Below are 24,548 nucleotides of genomic sequence, written 5' to 3'. Positions count from 1 at the left end.
TTTAGCAGCTTGTCCAGAAACAGTGCTAAGTCATATATCCATGGGCCTTGAATATGTGCAGAAAGCCTATGTTTGAAGTATCTTATTAAGTGAACTGCTTTCAAACAAAAAAAAAAAGGTAACAAGAGTATTTAGATTGCCAGTTGGGAGGGGGGGAAATATGGCTCAAATTTTACTGCAGTGCTACAGTGAGATGCAGGAGACTGAACTCTTGGCCTTGGACAGTGGAGCTACTTTTTTCATCCAGCATCAGGGGTGCAGCTGGAGCCCTGATGCTGGCTTTCCCAGATGAGCTCACCAGGTCTGCCAGGGCATCACCTGCGGCTCCTCATGGCATGGCCACCATGCTTCAAGGCTGAGACACTGGGAGGTCCTCGGGGAGTGGGAGATGACCAAGCCAGCAGAGTGAGGTCCTGGGGGAACAAGGGACATGGGATGACTAAACCAGCAAGGTATGACAGCAGGAGGGCAGAGGGGAAGGGTGTATGTGAGTGAGGGACGCAGGACCTCACGGGCAGCACGGGCGGAGGGGTCACGCAGCGGGCCGCCCCACGTCCTTCCTGCTTCCGGGTGCCGCCGCGGGGAGGATTTGCCGCAGATGACATCAGCTGTGGATGCTGGAAAAGTGGCGGAGCGGGGATGCGCCGGCTCCCACCCCCCTTCTTCTTCTCCTCCTCCTCGCCAGGTCCCTGCCCTGCACCGTCTCTGTATAAAAGCGCCGCCGCCTCCCCGCCCGCCCTCACTCCCTGCCTCCTGCGGAGCCGCCGCCGAGCGGCCGTTCTCCCCCCAGCGCCCCGGAGCCGCGGAGCGGGGCGCCCGCGATGGCCGCCGTGGTGGTGGTGGAAGTGGACGTGGACTCGGAGCCCTCCTGTAGCATCCCCAACCCCAGCTCCCTCTCGCACCGCTTCCTGGACAGCAAATTTTACCTGCTGGTGGTCATCGGTGAGCTGGTGACCGAGGAGCACCTGCGGCGGGCTATCACCAACATCGAGCGAGGTGAGGAGGCAGGGAGCGGAGCCGCCGCAGGCAGCGCCGCAGCTCCCCGGAGCCCCCACGCCGCCGACGCCTTCCCCTCAGAAGCGGCCGCGGCCGGGGCGCCGCGGAGGGCAGGCAGCCACTCCCCGTTTTCTTCCCCTTCCGCGCGGGGCGAGCGGGGGCGCTGCCCGGGCTCGGCCGGTGGGGCGGGGGACCCGGCCGCCCCTTGCTCATGGTCGGGGCGACACACACACACGGCGCAGACACATGAGCTGCGAGGTCGTGGTCTCTGGTTTCTTCTTTTTACTTCACGAGGGGCTCGTCGTCCCGTCTGCGCGCACTCCCCTCCTGCCCCACCGGACTCGGAGCCCCCCCGTCGGGTGCGAGCGCCGGGGAGCCGCCCGCGGCGGTCAGCGGCTGCGGGCCGGGCCCCGTGCGGCGTCCGGCGGCGGTGGCTCCCTGCTGCCGCCCACACAAAGATCCGCAGTCGGCTCGGCGCGTACCGCGCCCCGCTGTCCATCCCCAGGAGCGTCTTTTCCGCCGCTAGCAGCGGGCGAAGGGGGCAAGCCTCCTCCTCACCACTGTTGGGGCGGAGGGGCTGGGGCTGCAGCAGGAACCGAGCGCCCGCAGTGCCGCCGAGCCCGTCTGCCCGGAGACAGCGGTGGGTGGGTGTGGCGCAGTCCGCACTGCGGTCCCTATGGCAGCTCGGAGCGGACAAAGGGCGTCCGCGCCGCCGAAAAAAACCCGCGTCAGGGGCAGCCGGGCTGTGGGGCGGCCGTTCGGCGTTTCCCTCGGTTCCCCAGCAAACCCCTGTCCCCCACCGCGAAACCAAACCAGCGGGATTCGGGGCGTTTTCCTTCTCAGTGGCAAAGACTCCCTGAGCAGGAATGCAGCTGTGCCTATTGTGTCTAACTTTCAGCAACCAGACTTTTCTCTTGGCTGGAGAATTTTTCAGGCCCTAAGCTTTATATGCACATATATATTTCAATAAAGAAAAAGATATGGGTAATAAGGCTAATACCTGAGTGCTCAGCCTCATTATTGTCCAGCTACGGGATGCTATGACTTTATTTGTCCTTTTCTTAAGACAGCAATACAGGAAGGTATTGCAAGTGAAATTACAGTTTTATAAGTTATCGATGTGGTTTCTGATACAATAGATTGCAGTGTACATGGAGAGGGGAAAAAAGCCCCATTGCCATAATAGTGGTATAAAGCACAGAGAAAATTATTGCTGGACCATATAGTTTGTTAAACTCAATTGATACATGATTTTGTAACATTTTTGTTCTGGGCTGGTGAAAGCAGAAATATCAGAAACCTGCCATTGTTAGAAGGGAGAAAGAGACCTTGGAAAGGGGAATTGGTAGCAGCCTTGCCATGTAGGTGTGGTTCAGCAGTCCATCTAGGACTTCTTTTGTCTCTGTTGTTGTTTTCTCAACTATCGTTGCTTTAGTTGGCTATTTCTCTTGATTCTTTTTTCATGACCGTTTGTGGTAGAGGGCTGCCTCATCACAGCTAACCAGCTTCACCATGACCTGTTCATCTTTATTGCTACCATTGTCTCCTAGGGAGAACTACTGAGGCAGATGCTTTGTCATTCAGAGCCTCTCCAGCATTGCACTTTCCTAATGCTATCTAATTTTTGGTCGTGTCAGAAGTAAATTGGCTGCATTTATTTAAATTATTAAAATTTATAGAGCAAATGGATAAAACTTATGCCCTCAAGACATTTGATGTCATCCCTCCCCTGAAGAAATGCTCTTCAGTCTCTTCTTGAAGCTTCTATTGTACAGTTGCTGCTGCATAGCTCTGTTGCTGCTACCTCTTGACACTAAGCATAACACCCACTTAGTTTTAGATGTTCAGAGGGAATGCTTTGGCCTTTTTATTCATCTTTTTGGATTAGAAGTCACCTCACTGCTCCTGGTGTGAGACGATCTGATTGGGATTTTGCCTGCTAGGAAAAAGCCTTGATCAAATTTTGAGATGCATTGTTCTGGATGAGTACGCTGGGAGTCTGAAGCTCTATCTGGATGAGGCAAATATGGGGTTGACTAATCTCTTTCTCATTGGAAAGTATGCTGTAGTCGGGGAAAAAAAGGCTTCTTTCAACCTTTATTCTCAACAGAGCCTTAAATGCACTTAGGGTTCTTGATAACTCTGCCTTACTGTCTTCTCTGGTAAGTACCATCACTGAAAAGTGTGGATTCATGTGCTGAACTGCAGCACAACGTGTCAAAGAAAATATCTGCTGATAACACATCAGTGGCGTGATGCTACGCAACCTGGTGGAATGCAGAGTCATTTCTTAATATATCATGAAGAGGGAATGGTGTAGCAAGCTGCATTTTCAATAATTACATTTAGGATGACACTTTGCTAAGAGGGAAATCCTCCAACCCACCATCCACCAAAAAAGGAGGGAGTGAAGAGAAAGCTTCAAGATTTTTCCACTGATTTGGCAGATGCCACTGGGTGTGCCCTGTCTGCTGACTGATAAGTCCTGTGTCTAGTGGCATTGCACTCCTAAGCCTGCAGAAAGAAATAGCTCCAGTTCAGTCATACTTCCAGTAGTTACTTCCATGCTGTTAATGATATACATCATTGGATTGACCTTGGATTTTAGTTCCAGAATTACCTCCATTCTACCCAAACCTGATTTGGTTATATAATACATTATACTACATTATAATGTATATGCATAATTTTTGTATCCAGAATGCTGAATCATGCAGCTGCAGATTTGGGATATTCTATCCAAATCCCAACTTCAGCTTCTAGGACTACTGTGTGCATGGTATGTCTAGGCTTTTCTTTTGTTTTGTTTTCTTGGGTTTTTTTTTTATTTATTTCACATTGAGTCCTGTATTTCGGACATTGCCTGGCTCAGCAGTCTGACTATGCCTAATCAGAATCTTATCCCTACTGCAAATTTGGATTCACAAAAAAAGCAGCTAGGGATGGATGGTGGACAGATCCTATCATTAGCAGCATTGCTGAATCATAGTCCATATTGCTTAATTGACCTCTGGAAAGCTTTGTAGTCTCCCCACACAAGCTTGCTGTCAGAGGCCAGCGAGCTGTTTATCTTTTAGCTTCTTGAAGTTCAGCACTCATTCATTCAATGTACTTCAGCTTTGTGATCAATGTCAGTTTACTAGTCATAGTTTTCATATGTGCTGTACATGCGTGGTATTATATCATCTTTACTTTCTTGCTCTCAAATATTCCAACACCTGCAAAATGTTAAAGCCTGCTGAGCTGTATTTGTCTGCCAAAACTACGCTCTGAAAATGTACCATATGGCCAAGAGATTTTTGAGAAATGAAAATAAGGAGACTTACAGAAGACACTCACTGCTTATGCCTCTGAACAATGATGCATAATTCAGGAAGTGGAGGTGGCTGGTTATAGTTCAGTTATTTTTCTCTTGAGTGGTTATGAAACACACAGGCAATACTGTATTTCCAAATTTATTTAGTTTCAAATGGCAGCTACTTGATAGCTGGTAGCATATCCCAGTAAGAAGTATGCTCCTACCTTGACTGGGATGCTGACAAGGAAAAGCCCTGGATGAATTCTCCCTGAAGAGGCTTCAGGCTCTTGAAATGTGGATGTTTATATTTGCATGGAGAACCTACCCAGAGCTGCAATGGGAGACCTGTAGCACAGATCTGGTTTCTCTGCTCTTCCCCCTCTTTCTCCTCCTCATCCTTCAGCCCTACAACATGGCTTCTGCCAGCGTGAGGCTTGACATTTCTGCTGCCTTGAAAGAGAATAAAGCATGAGAAGCAGCATTGACAGTAAAGGTTGCAGCCTGAAATCCTGACAGAGTTACCAGCAGAAGTGTTAGTGCTAGTCTCATGGTAAGGGGTTGGCCATGCACCTCTTCAGGCATCTCCTCCACCCCAAAGGTACCAAACCCCAAAGTGATTTAACTCAACAATTTCATGCAAAAACATGGTCAGGCATGTGGGGAGGGGCCACTAGACACTTCCTCACCTGCAGTCCCTTCTGTGTTTGCCAGCTAATTTGTGTAAGTCTAATGATATTCCTTTAGGAAAAAAACAAAAATCACTATAATGTTGGTGTTCAAAATTGCAGCAGTGCTTGGACTTACCAGTAGTGCAACTGCCTGCTCATTATTTTCAAAACAAAACAAGAAAATTATAGAAAAATATTAAAACATGTTCTGATAATTTGTTGTGGTTTTTTGTGGTTTTGTGTTGTTTTTTTTTTTTTTAATTTAGTCATCAAAATCTTATGGTAGGAAACTATAAATTTGTCTTTTGGCTGCAGTGATTGTTTTTTTTTCCTGGTCAAATTTTAATCCTTAAAAATATATTGTGGAATAATATATTTTATGATCATATATTTGTCAAGTGTCTCACTTTCTAAGTAGCTGGGGGGAAAAACGGTAGGAAATAGAGATAGGATGTTTATTTTTTAAGAGAAAAAAGATCAAGCATAGCATTTTAAAATCTCAAAACTAGAATTTTGATATTTCATAAATAAAAGATATTTTAAATTTTAATTTAAAATATGGGTTGCTTCAAAGCTTTTGAATGAAAAAGTCAGCTATTTAATACTTTGTACTTAAATATGAATTTGCAACATGCTAGGTGATGCTGTCTTTTTTTTCTTGGGGGGACAAATACAATGGTCTTGCAATAGGGCTAACATATCCCCTGAGTGATTCACTCTTTTCAGTTTTATAAATCAGTGTATTGCTATTTTAAAGTCAATTCTGGGACATCAGTAACTTCTCGTAATGTGGCTACTAGGACGTGGGAACCAGCAGTCCTAAAGCAGGAGCCTTAAAGTATTGTTACCTTTTGGAAAGGCAGATTTCCTCTTGCTTGGGACTGATCCCTGTCCAGAGTGCTGCTTCTGAGCACTCAGCACTTTGCAAAGGACAGCTGCGTGGCTTGAAAGGAAGAGAGGCTGGTTTTGGAATTTAGAAATATGCAGATAACATGAATGTAAATGGAGAAATAATCAATTAAAACTTCCAGTGCTCATATATCAAGCTAGATGTGTTTTGCATTTTGAATTTTAGGAATCCGATCATGGGACACAAACTTGACTGAATGCAACTTGGATCAAGAACTTAAACTTTTTGTGTCTCGCCATTCAGCTCGATTCTCTCCTGAAATTCGAGGTGAGTTTTTGGAAGTGTTTGACAAAGTTTTGCTTTGTATGTTTTTTTTAAGAGCAGAATTAATAAACACACTCAGGTATTGGATGGCCCACTGTCATTTGTGATTCTTTACAATGAATACTTTTTCTTTTAAAATATGGCTTGAAAATTATAATTTGTTTTAACTTTCTGACAACAGGAAATGTCTGAAACTTTAAAATAATCAGCCTTTTAGGTTAGCTTCATGTATCTCACTTTGGCAGTAGATGTTAGTTTTAGGGCCCCGTTAAAGTTAAGCGAAACCCACTTTTTGACTGAACAGTTTGTTCATGTAGCGCAAATCTAGTAGTCTTGGAGACTGAAGCTGTTCCTCACTGTGGTGGGTAGAGCATATACAGAAAACAACCTGAAAGGTTAGATTTACAGTTTGATAGAGCCAGAAATGGTGTCACGGCTATTGTATGCATGTGGCTCAAGCCCTGTGTTTGTCTCCAAAGGGCTTGGACTTTTCTCTTTCTTGGTATGAAAAAGCTGAGGGGTGGAGGGTCTACCTTGACTCACAGAAACTTTCTTTGGCTTGTATGAAGAAATTAGAATTTTACAGGGCTCATGAGACTAAATCTTCTTTTCTGCTGCCTTTTCTTCAAGCCTGTCCTTCCTTTAGAGGATTCATAAAATAAATAAAAAAACCCAACAATTTTGTGAAGTGTAAAATTTGATTTTATTCTGAGTGCATGGGAATCAAGTGTTTAGTAAGTTTTCTAACATCTCATTACTTTAACACAAATGCTGAGTGAGTATGTGTGAAATTAATCTTGGTTTTCGTATAAAAATATATAGCCTTCTCCAAGGAGTATTAGGTTGCTTTCATTGGTGAAATTATTGTGGCCATGTGCACATTGACTAGTACAACCTAGTATTCATGAATGTTATAAATTCTGGCTTCAGGAACATCTCTCAAGTATAGTGAAAAGGGCTATGAAATGTTGTATCATACTACTGCATCACATTCCTAGGGTCAGTTGCTATACACTGTTGACAAAGAGATTCTGACATCTTGCTAGCATGACAGCATTCACTTGATGGTCTTGAATAATGTACCAAAATGTCTTGTGTAACTAATTCATTCTCTTGCAGCATAGATTATAGCAGATTTTGCCATATCTCCCCATATCTATAGAGAGTAAGACATTGCCAGATTTAAGAAAAAAATATACCTCTATGATTCTTCCCCTGGTTTGTAAAACAACAGAACCAATACAAGAATACTCAGTGTGAAGATTTAGGGTCAAGGCATGTAGTTCCTGAATTACATAGAAGTAAACTCAGGCCTACAATATATATCTTTCATTTCAATTTAAATGTCATGAAGCCAATTCAACTTCTCAGTGACATCAGTTGCCTCATTTTACAGAGAGGGTATTCTAATAAGTGAAATTAGCAGAATTTATCTTTAAGGAATGCAATATGCAATGCACCTCATTTTTAACGTGTATGTGTTTTATTTTAAAACTTCTGGGAAAAAAAAGATCTTGTGCTTCTTGTTTAGCAAAAATATTCTAGTGTGTCTAGTTTTTTTCTTTCTGCTGTCTTGTTTAGATGATACCTCTTGATAGCATTGCATGAATTAAAATAAAGCAAATACTCTGCTTTCATATGATAAATGAAATAAGATTGTGCACCTCTTTTTTCAACAGAAGATTATAGAATCCTCTAGGAATTTTTCTCTAGGAATTGTATTTTTGGTTGTTTTTTTCTTGTTTGTCTAGACTTGCCTATTTAGTCTGTCTTTGTGTTGAATTGCAGCTTAATTACATGTGACTGGAATTCATCAACATCTCTGACAAGCAGTAATGAATGTGTTTTTCAGCACTGTTCAATCTTTAAACAATAAGCTGCCAAAACCTATGTTGAAAGAGCATTAAGGGAGCCTGAAACTGGGAAAGAGGGAACATCCAGGAATAAAGCTAGCCCTCTTGACCAATTTAATTTCTCAAATTTTGTGGAGAAGCCCCTTGACACCTTCAGAATCCCACTGCACAGATCAGAGGACAATATTTTAGTCTCTCTAGTCTCTCTGTGGGTTCTCTGATGTTGAATCTGCATGAGGCTCCTTTGGGTCTTCTTTACTGTTTGATAGGAAGGAGGGTTTTTTCTTGCCATTTGTTAATAAAATTTCAGAATGTTTGATTTATGTTCAACAAATGTTGAATTTTGAGTGTTTAACCAGGGAAACTGGCAACATTTATACTAAAGAGATGATTGTAAGTACATATTCTCTTATGGTCCCAAACTCAGAATTTTTCTGGAATTTGGGTAACTAGGTGACCTCTTGTCCAAGGAAAGTATTCATCCAAGATGATGGGATAGTCTGTAGGATTTAATTAAACAGCCTTTTTTTCAGTCTTTTGAGACTGAACTCTGTGTGTGACTCAAACGTAGGGACAGTTTACTCTTGAGGAAGGGTAGAGTCATTTAGTGTGTCTGCACAGCTCTTAGTATAGTGAGGTCTGACTACTGGCTGAAGCCTTTTTGATGATAATGTTTAATTATGGTAATTGCAGTGCCAATTCAGTACATGCTTGTATGCTTCTCAAAGCAGCTTGAAGATACACGCAGCAGCAATGTAAAGGGTAGGACTCTTTCTCCAAAAGGAAGCTTGGAGGAAACAAGGCCAACCCTGTCCCCATGCCATATGCCTGCACTGTCGAAGGAGAGACATGCAAGAGGATGTCTGTCAAGGCATTTGTGTGTTTTCACTTGAGGAATTTGAGGTCTAATCCTTCTCCATGTGTAGTGAATAGCAATGTACATATCGATATCGCAGGGAGCATGACCGGATCCCAACACTCTTTTTGTGCTCTTATCAAGGGAATGGATTGTCACAGTGGTATTTCTGCATTGTATATTCAGCTGCTGGGCAATTTATGGATGATTTATGATTCCCTGAAAAATAGGATTCAGAATGGAAATGCCAGCAGATCTTTTCTGATACCTTGTAAAGCAGCTGAGTTAGCAGACTCCTTAATAATACCAAATCTTGCAGAGATGATGTTGTCAGGTGCTGGTGAAAAATGAGTAACAGAGCTTATTAACTAGTTGCCAGGACAACAGGCAACATGACTTAAAATGGGTACTCCAGTGCTTGCCTCTGTTTTCTCTGTCATGTACTGATGATATCTTCCATCTTATGTTAACTTCACAAGGACAAAAAATTCAAACAATGAGTTGTAACATGTATGTGCTGGAAAAGGAACTGTGTATCTGGTAGTGAGGCAGAGCAAGTGGAGAGTCTTGGAAAGAGCTCTGTTGAAATTGCAGCTGTTGCTACCAATCTTAATTAAAAAAAAAGTTTCAGCTGCATAAAGCTGAATATCCTGCTTTACAAAAGACTGAGTAAAAGGATTTTGTGTGTGCATGAAGCCATTGAGGGCCCTTCTGCAAGACTTCCACACCTCCCATTTTGTCCCTCAGCTTCCACCTGGGGATACTTGACTGTTTCATTGGTGTGTATTCAAGTCCTTGTCTAGATTAAAATCTGTTTTATTTCAATAGCTGTGCAGTAGCTACTCACCCCAAATCTTCTAAGAACTACTGCTCAAGCAATGCACTGTGGCTACTTTGTATTTTGTCTTGTTGTTATGAAGAACATGTATCTGTGGAAGGCACGTTTCCTATCTGAGCAGTACCAGAAGGTCTCCTGTTGCCCATAAGTCTGGTGACTGCACTGGCTTAAGTGAGTCCTTCTTTACCTGTGCCCAAGACTTTATTTTCACCAGCCTGCATGTGGCCAGGGAGGACCTTGGTGAAGTGCAAGATGTGTTTGGTGTCCCCTCGGCAGCTGCTTGCCTCAGCAGCAGTAGTGGGCTTGCCTCCTTTGGGGCTTCCTAGAGAAGGTGGCTGTTCTTTGAATCATAGAATCATAGAATCGTTTAGGTTTGAAAAGACCTTTAAGATCATCCAGTCCAACCATTAACCTACACTACCAAGTCCACTCTAAACCAGTCAAGGGTAGACTAGACTAAACCATGTCCCGAAGTGCCACATCTACCCGTTTTTTGAACACTTCCAGGGATGGGGACTCCACCACCTCTCTGGGCAGCCTGTTCCAATTCTTGACCACCCTTTCCATAAAGAAATTTTTCCTAATTTCCAACCTAAACCTCCCCTGGCACAGCTTAAGCCCATTTCCTCTCGTCCTATCACTAACTACTTGGGAGAAGAGACCAACACCCACCTCACTACTACCTCCTTTCAGGCAGTTGTAGAGAGCGATAAGGTCTCCCCTCAGCCTCCTCTTCTCCAGGCTAAACAACCCCAGTTCCCTCAGCCGCTCCTCAGAAGGCCTGTGCTCCAGACACCAGCTTCGTTGCCCTTCTCTGGACACACTCCAGCACCTCAATGTCTTTCTTGTATTGAGGGGCCCAAAACTGGACACAGTATTCCAGGTGTGGCCTCACCAGCGCCGAGTACAGGGGCACAATCACCTCCCTGCTCCTGCTGGCCACACTATTCCTGATACAAGCCAGGATGCTGTTGGCCTTCTTGGCCACCTGGGCACACTGCTGGCTCATGTTCAGCCGCTGTCGACCAACACCCCCAGGTCCTTTTCGGCCAGGCATCTTTCCAGCCACTCTTCCCCAAGCCTGGAGCGTTGCATGGGGTTGTTGTGACCCAAGTGCAGGACCCGGCACTTGGCCTTGTTGAACCTCATACAGTTGGCCTCGGCCCATCGGTCCAGCCTGTCCAGGTCCCTCTGCAGGGCCATCCTACCCTCCAGCAGATCGACACTCCCACCCAGTTTGGTGTCATCTGCAAACTTACTGAGGGTGCACTCAATCCCCTCATCCAGATCTTTGATAAAGATATTAAACAAGGCTGGCCCCAAAACAGAGCCCTGGGGAACACCGCTCGTGACTGGCTGCAAACTGCACTTAATTCCATTCACTGCTACTCTCTGGGCTCGGCCACCCAACCAGTTTTTTACCCAGCGAAGACTACGCCCGTCCAAGCCATGAGCTGCCAGCTTCCCAAGGAGAATATTGTGGGAGACGGTTTGGATTTTTTGGATTTTAGCAAAGCTTTTGATACTGTCTTTCACAATATCCTTCTGGGCAAAATGTCCAGCACACAGCTAGACAAGTCCATAATATGTTGGGTGAGCAATTGACTGACAGATCGGGCTCAAAGAGTTATAGTAAATGGGGTTACATCGGGCTGGCGGCCAGTCACCAATTTTAGGGCCAGTGCTCTTTAATGTTTTTATAAATAATCTGGATGCAGGAATCGAATGTACATTAAGTTTGCTGATGATACTAAACTAGGAGGAGCTGTGGATTCCTTCGAGGGTAGAGAGGCCTTACAGAGAGATCTGGACAGACTAGAGAGCTGGGCAATCACCAACGGCATGAAATTTAACAGGAGTAAGTGCTGTATTCTGCACCTGGGACGGGTTAATCCTGGGTACACGTACAAATTGGGGGACGAGAGGCTGGAGAGCAGCCCCTTGGAAAGAGATCTGGGGGTTTGGGTTGATGGCAAGTTGAATATGAGTCAACAGTGTGCCCTGGCAGCCAAAAGGGCCAACCGGGTCCTGGGGTGCATCAAGCACAGCACAGCTAGCCGGTCAAGGGAGGTGACTGTCCCAACTCTACACTGCACTGGTGCAGCCTCACCTCGAGTACTGTGTGCAGTTTTGGGTGCCTCAATATAACAAGGACATGAAACTATTGGAGTGTGTCCAGAGGAGGGTGACCAAGATAGTGAAAGGTCTCGAGGGCAAGACTTATGAGGAGCAACTGTCATGAATATGGTTTTCTTACACGGCTTTGATTTAGCAGAAATTTGGATTTATTAGTATTTTTGAGATAGATCACAAAATTAGGTTGTATAATTCTTCACAGCACTTAGGCATCAGCCAATTTAACAGAGTGATTCAGTGGCATTTGTTACAATCAAAATAGTGACTTAGTTAAAGGTTCGAGAATGGCAAGGGTGACCCGAAACTTACAGCAGGGTTGCACACACAGATGGGGTTTAAATCAAATCACACACACACACACAAACACACAGACAGACAGACAGACAGACCAACAAACAGCTCTAAATAAAATCGCACACACCCCGAGGTTAACCTGTGATTAAAATTTCCCTTTTCATGAGTTGCATGAATTACTCATTTTTATGTGCCAGCATTCATCAACGGACGGTCGGTGAACCTCACGAAGTCAGGCCTTTGAGCCCTCACGAAATCATCGATGGACAATCCTTCAATCCTCGTGAAATCTACCCTGAGAGGCGTCCCAGCTCAGGGGGAGATACTGGGTCACACAGCCCGCTGAGGTCCTTGAGAGCTCAAAAGGTCTCCCTTTTGGATCGTTATTTATAGGATCTGGAGATGATTGGCTTTGGTCAGTATTTTACATTCTGGCCACAATTCAGGGAGCAGATGGCCCAAGTGTGACCAGGGAGTGCCTGACACCCAAGTCACTGCACTGGTGACCAAGATAACAGCACAATAGGGCTTATCCTGAGATCTCAGGGTGGCCTGGGGGGCTGCACCACCACACACCACTTGAAAAAAATGCCAGCAATTCTCTCATATGGTTTCCTTCCTAGTTTGGGTGGCGCTGGAGTTGGCTATAAATCAGTTGACTTCCATTAGACCTAAACCCCTGTAGGAAGCTGAGTGTTTGTGCACAGCATAAGTCAAGCTGGTGAAATGTTGTCTACCATCTCTAACAAAGCTTCATGTCAAGTGGGACTGAAATGCTTTTAAGCACTGCTGCTTGTCTGTGGAAATATGTGCTTTATGATTACTAAAACCTTTTTGCCACTCCTAAATCCAGAAATGCTTACAGGGTAAAAGTTAAAATGCCATGGGGAGATGAAATAAATGACATTTTGATTACCCCTCAGAGCTTGGCTTAGTGACTCACACAACCTTCAAATCCTGGGGGAAGAGAAATGGTAAGGAGTAGTGTTTCCCTTTGGCACCTCTGCTGTGCCATCCCTGCCTCTGCATGGCTGCTCATCTCATGGCGGAGGGTTAATTAGAAGACTTTAAGGATGAAGTTGTGGAAGAGAATTTAAATTCCATCTGTATGGGTTATGATCTGGTGGAGTTCATCAGCATGCAGACAGAGTTTGAGCGCCTCTCTTCCAAGAGGCCTGTGACTTACAGGCATTTTCACACTCTGGCAGATCTGTTGTGCCTTATGGGCTTGGCCTACGTTTTCATATTAGCACAGTTTAATTAGGCAAGGATTGATTGCTTTGTCTCCAGAATGATCTACTAATATGATAGATCAATATTTATTACAAAGATTCTTTTAAGTAAATGTCTGTTCTGTTAGACAGGTTTGCTCATTCAGAGGCCCTAGAGCCATTTAGGAAACAATTAAATCCTCTCTGGTGTGAAGCAAAATATTAAAAAGAATTAACACTGACAGACCATGTATTCTCACTAGTTTCCTCTATGTTCCTATGACTTGCTATTCTAATCTGATATGTAGGTTTGATAGAAGGAGTTGTGTTCAGAGACTGCTTCCCATTCCTTGTGACAGCATAAGCATAAGGGGGGAAGTAAAATGGGTCAAAACATTGGCTAAAAATGATCAAGCCCAAACAAAAATATGCAGCTGTAGAGGAATATACAACTGTTGTTCTGAGAAGAACTTTCAATAGCTTAATTCCATAAATTTATCCTGGTTATCCAAATTTGAAGTGAAAGGTGGGTGTAAAGCAGTCCAGCCTTCTAAACACTCATGTGAGTAGCCAGGTTTACAGTGACTGTCCAGTAAATGTCATATGAGGAGAACTTGCATGATCAGGTCATTATTGATCTTTTTTTTTCCCTGATTTTTTTTCCCCAAAATTAATTTTAGTGTTCTGTGCAAGGGAAGTGGTTTTCCTGTGAGGGAGCATGTTGGAACAGTATGCAAAATCTGCTCATTTGTGAGGATTCACAAAGGACCTAAAATAGAAGCCATAAATCAAAAACTTTTCAACAGAGAAAGGCAAGGTGAAAGACTTTCTGATGTCAACTAATAAGAAGAAATTATATAATTCGTATAGAAAAGAAACGTTTTCCTTTCTAGGTTTTGTACAGTTTGGATTCATTTACATGGCTGAGTTTGCTACTCATATTCTGTATATGCCTTATATATTACTTTATTTTATATATGTTTATAACACTATATATTATAGATATTCATATTTTAAAATTTGCACTTTTCAGGTTACGTGTCTTATGAACTACACAGTAATGTAACTTTGTAGAAATGTAGCCATCTGAAAAAATGCAGTAAGGACCACAATCACCAAAGTAAAAAGTACGCCCAAACTGGCAAATACGGCTGATTTGACTAGTCTGGCATACACAAACCTGCCTTTTCTTTGCTGGAGTCTTCAAATATAAACTGCATTTGTAGCAAGAAAAGTCTTGTATCTGAAATTGCTTCTGTTGGAAATCAGTTAGAATTTTGCTCTTGATCCCAGTGAAGGCAGGATCAGCCCCAACATTATTTATTATTCCTGTTCTCCATAGGTAAGTACTTTCTTCTTAAGTTAAGAAAGAATTTTTTTGTGCATTTGTACTACTTAGAACTATCATCAGGTGTAGGTCAGTTGGTTACCATCTAATAAGAGTTCTCCCTTTAGTGTAATTACCTTACAAAATTAAGTGTGCCAGACTTAAAATGTTTCGTGGTTCATATGAAAAAAAGAAAAAGAATGCAAATGTAAGGCAAGACAATGGAAGCTTCCAGTGGAAATCTAATGGCAACCTTTACATTTCTTTGTCAACAGAAAATATTAAAACTCACAGGATTTCTCTTCCCAAAGAAAATACTTTAAATACTGAGTTATTTTAATCTGTGGGGAAAAATAAAACTATATTATGTATTATATACCTTAAGCATCCCCCTGCGTTGTTTTTTCAACTGGTGATGATTCTAAAAGTGTACTTGAGTTATATTCATTTAATACTGGGTGGGTTAAATTTCTCACCAACACCGACACTTTGTCATGAAGTATAATTCATGAGTGACTATAATTACACAGTCTGTGTGTAATCAGCAAGATTTCTAAAGGGACTGTATCACATCTAAAATAACATTTTCTGCATTGCATAGTCTAATTTCACCTGACATGTTGCCAGCGAGGGCACTAGCTTTCTGCAAGCAGCACCAGAGTATCTCTGGTCTCCTTTAGTCAAAAGAAGGTGGAAAATTAAGTTGTTATAAATCTGCTTCTAATTATGTTAATGGAATACTACATCATGTAGATCGATCTGCTGTAGATCTTAGACACTTCTTTTATTTAGTAATTTATTCTATTTCTTATGCATGAAAAATACTTTTGATAACCCATATTGATCATATTTGCTAATGAATCAATGCCTACAATTATTGCCGTGTCATGGCTTAACCCCAGCCAGCAACTAAGCACCACGCAGCTGCTCACTCGCTCCCCCTGCCCCTGTGCGATGGGGGAGAGAATCAGAGGAGTAAGAGAAACACTTCTGGGTTGAGATAAGAACAGTTTAATATTTGAAATAAAGTAAAATGGTAATGATAATAACAACAAGATAATAATAACAATATAATAATAATAATATACAATGCAATTGCTCACCACCTGCCGACCGATACCCAGACAGTTCCCGAGCAGCAATAAATGCTCCCCGGCCAACCCCCCCAGTTTCTGTACTGCCCATGACGCCGTATGGTATGGAATGGCCCTTGGGGCAGTTGGGATCAACTGTTCTGGCTGTGCCCCCTCCCAGCTTCTTGTGCCCCTGGCAGAGCATGGGAAGCTGAAAAGTCCTTGACTGGCATAAGCAGTACTGAGCAACAAATAAACCATCAGTGTGTTATCAACATTCTTCTCATCCTAAATCCAAACCACAGCACTGTGCCTGCTACTAGGGAGAAAATTAACTCTATCCCAGCCGAAACCAGGACAGTATCCACCCCTTATTCTATACCATCTACATCATGCACAGGTCCTACCCTTTCCAATGCATTCTAATTGATCGCCACCGCTTTCCTTATCTTGATATATACACACAGATATCATTCCCTTCGTCTATGGCCCATTCCTGTAAAATGTCCATTGAGTTCATTTAGCCGATGTCTTTGGGTTTCATCGGTCTTTCAGAGCAGGAGAGGTGGTGTGCAGTGTTGGACTGTTGCATGCTGAAGCCAGTTCTCATTCCAACACGGTTTCATCAAAGTTCATTTTCATTGAGCTGGGCGATTCTTACTGTAATACCATTGATGTGGCATATAGCAACCATAAAAGAGATAACATACAGTATTATATAGCAATTAATATCATACAATTCAGTTCATTGGCTATTTTCACCCAAAATCAAATCCCCTTGAGGTACACATTGGACTTCCCCATTCTTTCGCATCACCCACCAAGTGCACCCAGGTCCTTGACCAAAAGCAATCCCACAAATGGGTTTGCCTTTGCCAGAGGGGGAAATAACCCAGACTGTCTTCCCCAGCATATTTTTTATGTGCACTACAGGGACTTTATCTCCTTCTACAGTACGTAGAAGTGTTGATTGGGCAGGGCCAGCTCGATTGGCAGATCCCCTGGTGTTGACTAACCAGGTGGCCTTTGCCAAATGTGTATCCCAATGTTTGAATGTCCCACCACCCATTGCTCTCAGGGTAGTCTTTAACAGTCCATTGTGTCGCTTGATTTTCCCGGAGGCTGGTGCATGGTAAGGGATGTGATATACCCACTCAATGCCGTGCTCTTTGGCCCAGGTGTCTATGAGGTTGTTTCGGAAATGAGTCCCGTTGTCTGACTCGATTCTTTCTGGGGTGCCATGTCGCCACAGGACTTGCTTTTCAAGGCCCAGGATGGTGTTCCGGGCGGTGGCATGGGGCACGGGATATGTTTCCAGCCATCCGGTGGTTGCTTCCACCATGGTGAGCACATGGCGCTTGCCTTGGCGGGTTTGTGGGAGTGTGATATAATCAACCTGCCAGGCCTCCCCATATTTATATTTCAGCCATCGTTCATTATACCCGAGGGGCTTGAACCGCTTGGCTTGCTTGATTGCAGCGCATGTTTCACACTCATGAATAACCTGTGCAATACTGTCCATAGTTAAGTCCACCCCTCAATCACGAGCCCATCTATATGTTGCATCTCTTCCTTGATGGCCTGAGGTGTCATGGGCCCACCAAGCTATAAATAATTCACCCTTATGTTGCCAGTCCAGATCCACCTGAGCCACTCCAATCTTAGCAGCCTGATCCACCTGCTGGTTGTTTTGATGTTCTTCAGTGGCCTGACTCTTGGGTACATGAGCATCTACATGACGTACTTTTACAACCAGGTTCTCTACCCGGGCAGCAATATCTTGCCACAATGGGGCAGCCCAGATGGGTTTGCCTCTGCGCTGCCAGTTGCTCTGCTTCCATTGCTGCAGCCACCCCCACAGGGCATTTGCCACCATCCATGAGTCAGTACAGAGATCAAGGCCTGGCCACTTTTCTCTTTCAGCAATATCTAAAGCCAGCTGGATGGCTTTCACCTCTGCAAACTGACTCAACTCCCCTTCTCCTTCAGCAGTTTCTGCCACTTGTCATATAGGACTCCACACAGCAGCTTTCCACCTCCGATGCTTTCTCACAAGACGACAGGGCCCATCAGTGAACAGGGCATATTGCTTCTCATTTTCTGGCAACTTATTATACAGTGGGGCCTCTTCAGCACGTGTCACCTCCTCCTCTGGTGATATTCTGAAGTTTTTGCCTTCTGGCCAGTCCATGATCACTTCCAAGATTCCTGGGCGACTGGGGTTTCCTATTCGAGCCCGTTGTGTGATCAGCGCGACCCACTTACTCCACGTAGCATCAGTTGCATGATGTGCAGAGGGGACCCTCCCTTTGAACATCCAGCCCAACACCGGCAGTCGGGGTGCCAGCAGGAGCTGTGCTTCAGTACCAACCACTTCTGAAGCAGCTCGAACCCCTTCATACGCTGCCAATATCTCTTTCTCAGTTGGAGGATAGCGGGCTTCGGATCCTCTGTATCCCCGACTCCAAAACCCTCGGGGTCGACCTCGAGTCTCCCCTGGTGCTTTCTGCCAGAGGCTCCAGGTAGGGCCATTCTCCCCGGCTGCGGTGTAGGGCACATTTTTAATATCCTGCCCTGCCCGGACTGGCCCAAGGGCTACTGCATGAACTATCTCCCGTTTAATTTGTTCAAAGGCTTGTTGTTGCTCAGGGCCCCATTTGAAATCGTTCTTCTTCCGGGTCACTTGATAGAGAGGGCTTACGATCTGGCTGTAATTTGGAATATGCATTCTCCAAAAACCCACAATGCCTAAGAAAGCTTGTGTTTCCTTTTTGCTAGTTGGTGGGGACATAGCTGTTATTTTGTTGATCACATCCATTGGGATCTGACGGCGTCCATCTTGCCATTTTATTCCTAAGAACTGGATCTCCTGTGCAGGTCCCTTGACCTTACTTTGTTTTATGGCAAAACCAGCCTTCAGAAGGATTTGGACTATTTTCTTTCCCTTCTCAAAAACTTCTTCTGCTGTATTGCCCCACACAATGATGTCATCAATGTACTGCAGATGTTCTGGAGCTTCACCCTGTTCCAGTGCCGTCTGGATCAGTCCATGGCAAATGGTGGGGCTGTGCTTCCACCCCTGGGGCAGTCGGTTCCAGGTGTACTGAACACCCCTCCAGGTAAAAGCAAACTGGGGCCTGCACTCTGCTGCTAAAGGGATGGAGAAAAATGCATTAGCAATGTCAATTGTGGCACACCACTTGGCTGCCTTTGTCTCCAGTTCGTATTGAAGTTCTAGCATGTCTGGCACGGCAGCACTCAGTGGCGGCGTAACTTCGTTCAGGCCGCGATAGTCCACTGTTAGTCTCCACTCCCCATTAGACTTTCGCACTGGCCATATGGGACTGTTAAAGGGTGAGCAAGTCTTGCTGATCACTCCCTGGCTCTCCAGGCGACGAATCAGTTTATGGATGGGAATCAGGGAGTCTCGGTTGCTGCGATATTGCCGCCGATGCACTGTTGTGGTAGCGATGGGCACCTGTTGTTCTTCGACCCTCAGCAACCCCACAACAGAAGGGTCCTCCGAGAGACCGGGCAAGGTGGACAGCTGCTTAATTTCCTCCGTCTTCAAGGCAGCTATACCAAAAGCCCCCCGGTACCCTTTTGGGTCCTTGAAATACCCTCTCCTGAGGCAGTCTATGCCAAGGATGCACGGAGCGTCTGGGCCAGTCACAATGGGGTGCTTCTGCCACTCATTCCCAGTTAGGCTCACTTTGGCCTCCAGTACAGTGAGCTGTTGGGATCCCCCTGCCACTCCAGAAATACAGAGGGGTTCTGCCCCTCTATAGCTTGATGGCATTAGGGTACACTGTGCACCAGTGTCCACTAGAGCCTTATACTCCTGTGGGTCTGATGTGCCAGGCCATGGAATCCACACAGTCCAGTAAACCCGATTGTCCCTTTCCTCCACCTGGCTGGAGGCAGGGCCCCTCTAACACTGGTCACAGTATTCGCTGTTCACTCCTTGTAAATGTGAATCAAAAGTCCCTTGATTAAGATCGGGAGTAGAATTAGCCCTCTTCCTCCGTCTGGGGAACTGCTCACTGGAAACTGGAGCTGCAATTTTCCTGGGAGAACCGCCTTTTGTAATAGTTTTTCCTTGCAACTCACGCCCCCGTGCCTCTAGGGTCGAGGTGGGTTTTCCATCCCACTTCCTCATGTCCTCTCCGTGGTCACGCAGGTAAAACCACAGGGTGCCCCATGGTGTGTATCCTCTCCATCCTCTCTCTTGAGCATAGGGACGTTGACTCCTAATGGCTGAGACACTGGTCCGTACAGGTGGGGAGTAGGACAGTTCCTCTCTGAGTTGTTGGAACTCTCGGCCTATTTTTTCAGACAGTTTTTCCACAGCCGAGACACAGGCCCGTAGGGAGGGAGAGAGACTTTCGTCCTATTCCTGGAGTAGTCTAGCCACGTCATCCACCGTTGGTGCCTCGTCATCTTTCCAGGCCAGTATTGCCAACGAGTTGGCATACGATGCTGGTGCGCTCCGTACCACCTTCCGCCATGTGGGTTGTGTGCACCTGACTTCATCTGGATCTTTGGGTAACTGCTCATTGTTCAGGTCACTATAAATCACCTCCAGCACGCCTAATTCCCTCTGGTACTGAATAGTGTTGACCATGGCTCGATAGGCATGGGCCAGCCCCCAGCATGTTGCAATGATTTGTGTCTCTCTGGAGTTGCCAGGGTGACAACATACTTTTTCCAAATACTTTGCTAGTTCTTCAGGATTCTGCACTTGTTCAGGGGTGAAGTTCCAAAACACTGGAGGTGCCCACTGCCCTAGGTACTTGCCCATATGATCCTACACACCCTGCCACTCATAACTATCCAGCCTTGGGGCAGATCTCTGGATGATATTCTTAAATTGCTTACTAACCTTTGTCAAAACCGAAACAATATTCCCAAGAAGTATCAATAGAAGTATCTTAACTGTCCAGGGATGTTCAAGATACTGAAAAGTTGTTGTAATGAAGGAGGAAACATCATAGAAGAAGGTAACAATGGTGCCTTCTGTATTTCCTCCACAACAAGTCTTTCAGAGTAAGAAGTATAATTGCTAACTCTCTCCATGAGGTAGTACCCGAAGTACAGCAATGACTTCTGTATGAAACCCAAATACCAAAGAATGCTCAAGGTCAGGATTTTGATAAGGAGCCTCCCAAGCAAAACATCCTTAATCACTGCAGAGCATAGCGCAATGCACAGACCAACACCAAGCTTTAACATGTACTGCATAAAAAAGAACATGGCACAGATCAGATGAACTAATATCGTGACTGGCAACTGTTAACAGATTCCTTAACACACTCTGGTTAATCTGTTATTATCTCAAACCCTTCGAGCCCCACGTTGGGCGCCAAAAAGGACTGTCGTGGTTTAGCCCCAGCCAGCGACTAAGCACCACGCAGCCGCTCGCTCACTGCCCCTACCCCGATGGGATGGGGGAGAGAATCGGAGGAGTAAGAGTGAGAAACACTCCTGGGTTGAGATAAGAACAGTTTAATAATTGAAATAAAATAAAGTAAAATAATAATAATAACAATATAATAATAATAGTAATAATAATATACAAACCAAGTGATGCACAATGCAATTGCTCACCACCCGCCGACCGATACCCAGCCAGTTCCCGAGCAGCGATCGCTGCTCCCCAGCCAACCCCCCCAGTTTCTATACTGCCCATGACGTCATGTGGTATGGAATAGCCCTTTGGTCAGTTTGGATCAACTCTCCTGGCTGTGCCCCCTCCCAGCTTCTTGTGCCCCTGGCAGAGCATGGGAAGCTGAAAAGTCCTTGACTGGCATAAGCAGTACTCAGCAACAACTAAACCATCAGTGTGTTATCAACATTCTTCTCATCCTAAATCCAAACCACAGCACTGTGCCAGCTACTAGGAAGAAAATTAACTCTATCCCACCCAAAACCAGGACAGGCACATGGAAAATAAGGAGGTGATTGGTGACAGACAACATGGCTTCACTAAGGGCAAATTGTGCCTGACATGTTTGGTGGCCTTCTACGACGGGGTTACAGCATTAGTGGATAAGAGAAGAGCAACTGATGTCATCTACATGGACTTGTGCAAAGCATTTGATACTGTCCCGCATGACATCCTTGTCTCTAAATTGGAGAGACATGGATTTGACGGATGGACCACTTGGTGGATAAGGAATTGGCTGGATGGTTGCACTCAAAGAGTTGTGGTCAATGGCTCAATGTCCAAGTGGAGACCAGTGACGAGTGGTGTTCCTCAGGGGTGGGTATTGGGACCAGCACTGTTTAACATCTTTGTTGGCGACATGGACAGTGGGATTGAGTGCACCCTCAGCAAGTTTGCCGATGACACCAAGCTGTGTGGTGTGGTCGCACGCTAGAGGGAAGGGATGCCATCCAGAGGGACCTTGACAGGCTTGAGAGGTGGGCCCCTTTCGAACCTCATGAAGTTCAACAAGGCCAAATGCAAGGTCCTGCACCTGGGTCGGGGCAATCCCAAGCACAAATACAGGCTGGGTGAAGAATGGATTGAGAGCAGCCCTGAAGAGAAGGACTTGGGGGTGTTGGTTGATGAGAAGCTCAGCATGACCTGGCAATGTGTGCTTGCAGCCCAGAAAGCCAACCGTATCCTGGGCTGCATCAAAAGAAGCGTGGCCAGCAGGTTGAGGGAGGGGTTTCTGCTGCTCTACTCCGCTCTGGTGAGACCCCACCTGGAGTACTGCATCCAACTCTGGAGTCCTCAGCACAGGAAAGACATGGACCTGTTGGAGCTGGTCCAGACGAGGGCCACAAAGATGATCAGAGGGATGGACACCTCTCATATGAAGAAAGGCTGAGAGAGTTGGGGTTGTTCAGCCTGGAGAAGAAAAGGCTCCTGGGACACCTTATAGCAGCCTTCCAGTACCTAAATGGGGCCTACAAGAAAGCTGGAGAGGGACTTTTTACAAGGGCATGTAGTGATGGGACAAGGGGTAATGGCTTTAAACTGAAAGAGGGTAGATTTAGATTAAATATAAGGAAGAAATTCTTCACTGTGAGGGTGGTGAGAGACTGGAACAGGTTGCCCAGAGAAGCTGTGGCTGCCCCCTCCCTGGAAATGTTCAAGGCCAGGTTGGATGGGGCTTTGAGCAACCTGGTCTAGTGGAAGGTGTCCCTGCCCATGGCAGGGGTGTTGGAACTATATGATCTTTAAGGTTCCTTCCAACCCAAACCATTCTATGATTCTATGATTAATAGAAATGAAGGCATACAGGGGAGTTGATTCCCCCCATGGAGAATCCAGGTGTGCCCTTGTCTTGATGCTGGAGTCTTGGACCCCAGCGGCCCACAGTGTGTGCTTGTCCTCTTGGAAACCCTTGATACTCCCAGACTGTTGAATCCTTCTGGCAGGTGCCAACCCAGTTCCTCTTCCATGGAGAAGGATCCCCAGTCTGCAGTGTGTCCTGTGTTACCCTTTTTCTGCACTTCCTTGGACTCTCTCATATGTTTCTTAATGTTGCTCCACCCGCTCCTTTGCGGGTTTCCCATCTAGTTAGACTCTAAGCCTGTCAGCATAGGAAATATATCATTTTCATAAAAGAAAAGACCAGCAGATTATAATAAAGGCCAGAACTAGATGATTCATAGGAAATTTTTAAGCTGAGGGAGATAATTTTAAATGAGTTTGGTTTTTTTCTTTATTTGTAGAAGAAACAAAAACAATTTGGGCACTAGAAATGTAACTACAACCCAATGTTTTTGTGAACTTTCCTTACTCATTTAAAAATAGTACAATAGACTTTTTTCTTCACATGCTTTTTCTAAGGGAAGCGAATTACAATAGTCAAATCATAAACCACTCATAACCAGCAGCTTATGAAAAAAATGCTGAAAATGTCTTATTTGTATCTACTTCTGGGCCATTCCTGTGACAGGTATACTACAAAGGATCTTATACTGTCAGATGTCTTCTGAGTAGAAATATACCTAGATCCCAGAAGGAAATGAAAGAAAACAATTTTTTTGTCAGAAAATTACATTATGCTTATATCTGGTTCTGTGAACTTCCTTTGCCAGATTAGATGACTTTTCATATATTGCCACAGATTCAGACATTGTCTTACACTCATTCTCTACTCCACACAGAAAGTAGCGATGGCAGCTCATGATAGGTCTACATGCAAGTCTTACTAAAACTGTTTGATGTATTTTATAAAAGGTAGCCAGGATTTTTTAGAAGAATCATGCCATGCAATAATATGATACAGAGTGAACACAAGATAACAGCACAAGAAACTCAAGCCTTGTTTCAAGAGAACACTTAAATGAATGCTACTTTGAATAGGTGATTAAAAACTATATTAATGGAAAGGGAAACTTTTACATTGTAATATATTTCAGATCTTCCAATTCAAAAATGTTTGCACAGTCCCTAATTTTGGAGGGCATTGTTTTTACATGTCTTCAAACAGGATGGAAGATCAGATTTCTATTCCTTTTCAAAGTACTTGTACTCTGATGTACTAAAATGTTATTCCCTTGTAACTTAAAAACCCTTTTCAGAGGTAGTGAAAGATCCATGATTAGGAGCTCAAGGCTTTGGAGGCCTTGTGTCTTACTAACTGTAAGGTCCTTTCCGCTCCTCCTCAGACTCACAAGTGGCAGTGGCATGAGTAGAGTGGTCATCCTTGATCTTCTGCTGACAGCTGCCCATGTGAGGCATTGACTGCGTGGAAAATGTGCACTCCAGCTGGAGGCTCTGTTGCCTCCTTCACATATTGTCCCCAGGGTCTGGTTGGGACCAGGAGCAACATGTCCTCGCACATCCCTGAACCCATCCAGAACT

The 24,548-nt window shown here is 44.9% G+C and overlaps 1 protein-coding gene across 1 annotated transcript in view; it reads left to right on the top strand.

Annotated features, from left to right (window-relative positions):
* Positions 1-821: 821 nt before the first annotated feature.
* LOC104026719 (microtubule-associated protein 1B) overlaps positions 822-24,548 on the top strand; it is a 61,723-nt gene continuing 37,996 nt past the window's right edge. The window contains exons 1-2 of the mRNA XM_075725609.1: positions 822-996; positions 6,038-6,139. Coding sequence (XP_075581724.1) covers positions 822-996; positions 6,038-6,139 — 277 coding nt within the window. The remainder of the gene's footprint in view (positions 997-6,037; positions 6,140-24,548) is intronic.

Source organism: Pelecanus crispus, chromosome W (genome assembly GCF_030463565.1).
Source record: "Pelecanus crispus isolate bPelCri1 chromosome W, bPelCri1.pri, whole genome shotgun sequence".
Classification (NCBI taxonomy): Eukaryota; Metazoa; Chordata; class Aves; order Pelecaniformes; family Pelecanidae; genus Pelecanus; species Pelecanus crispus.
The sequence above is the reverse complement of the archived record's forward strand: the minus strand, read 5'-3'. Positions and strand labels throughout refer to the sequence as shown.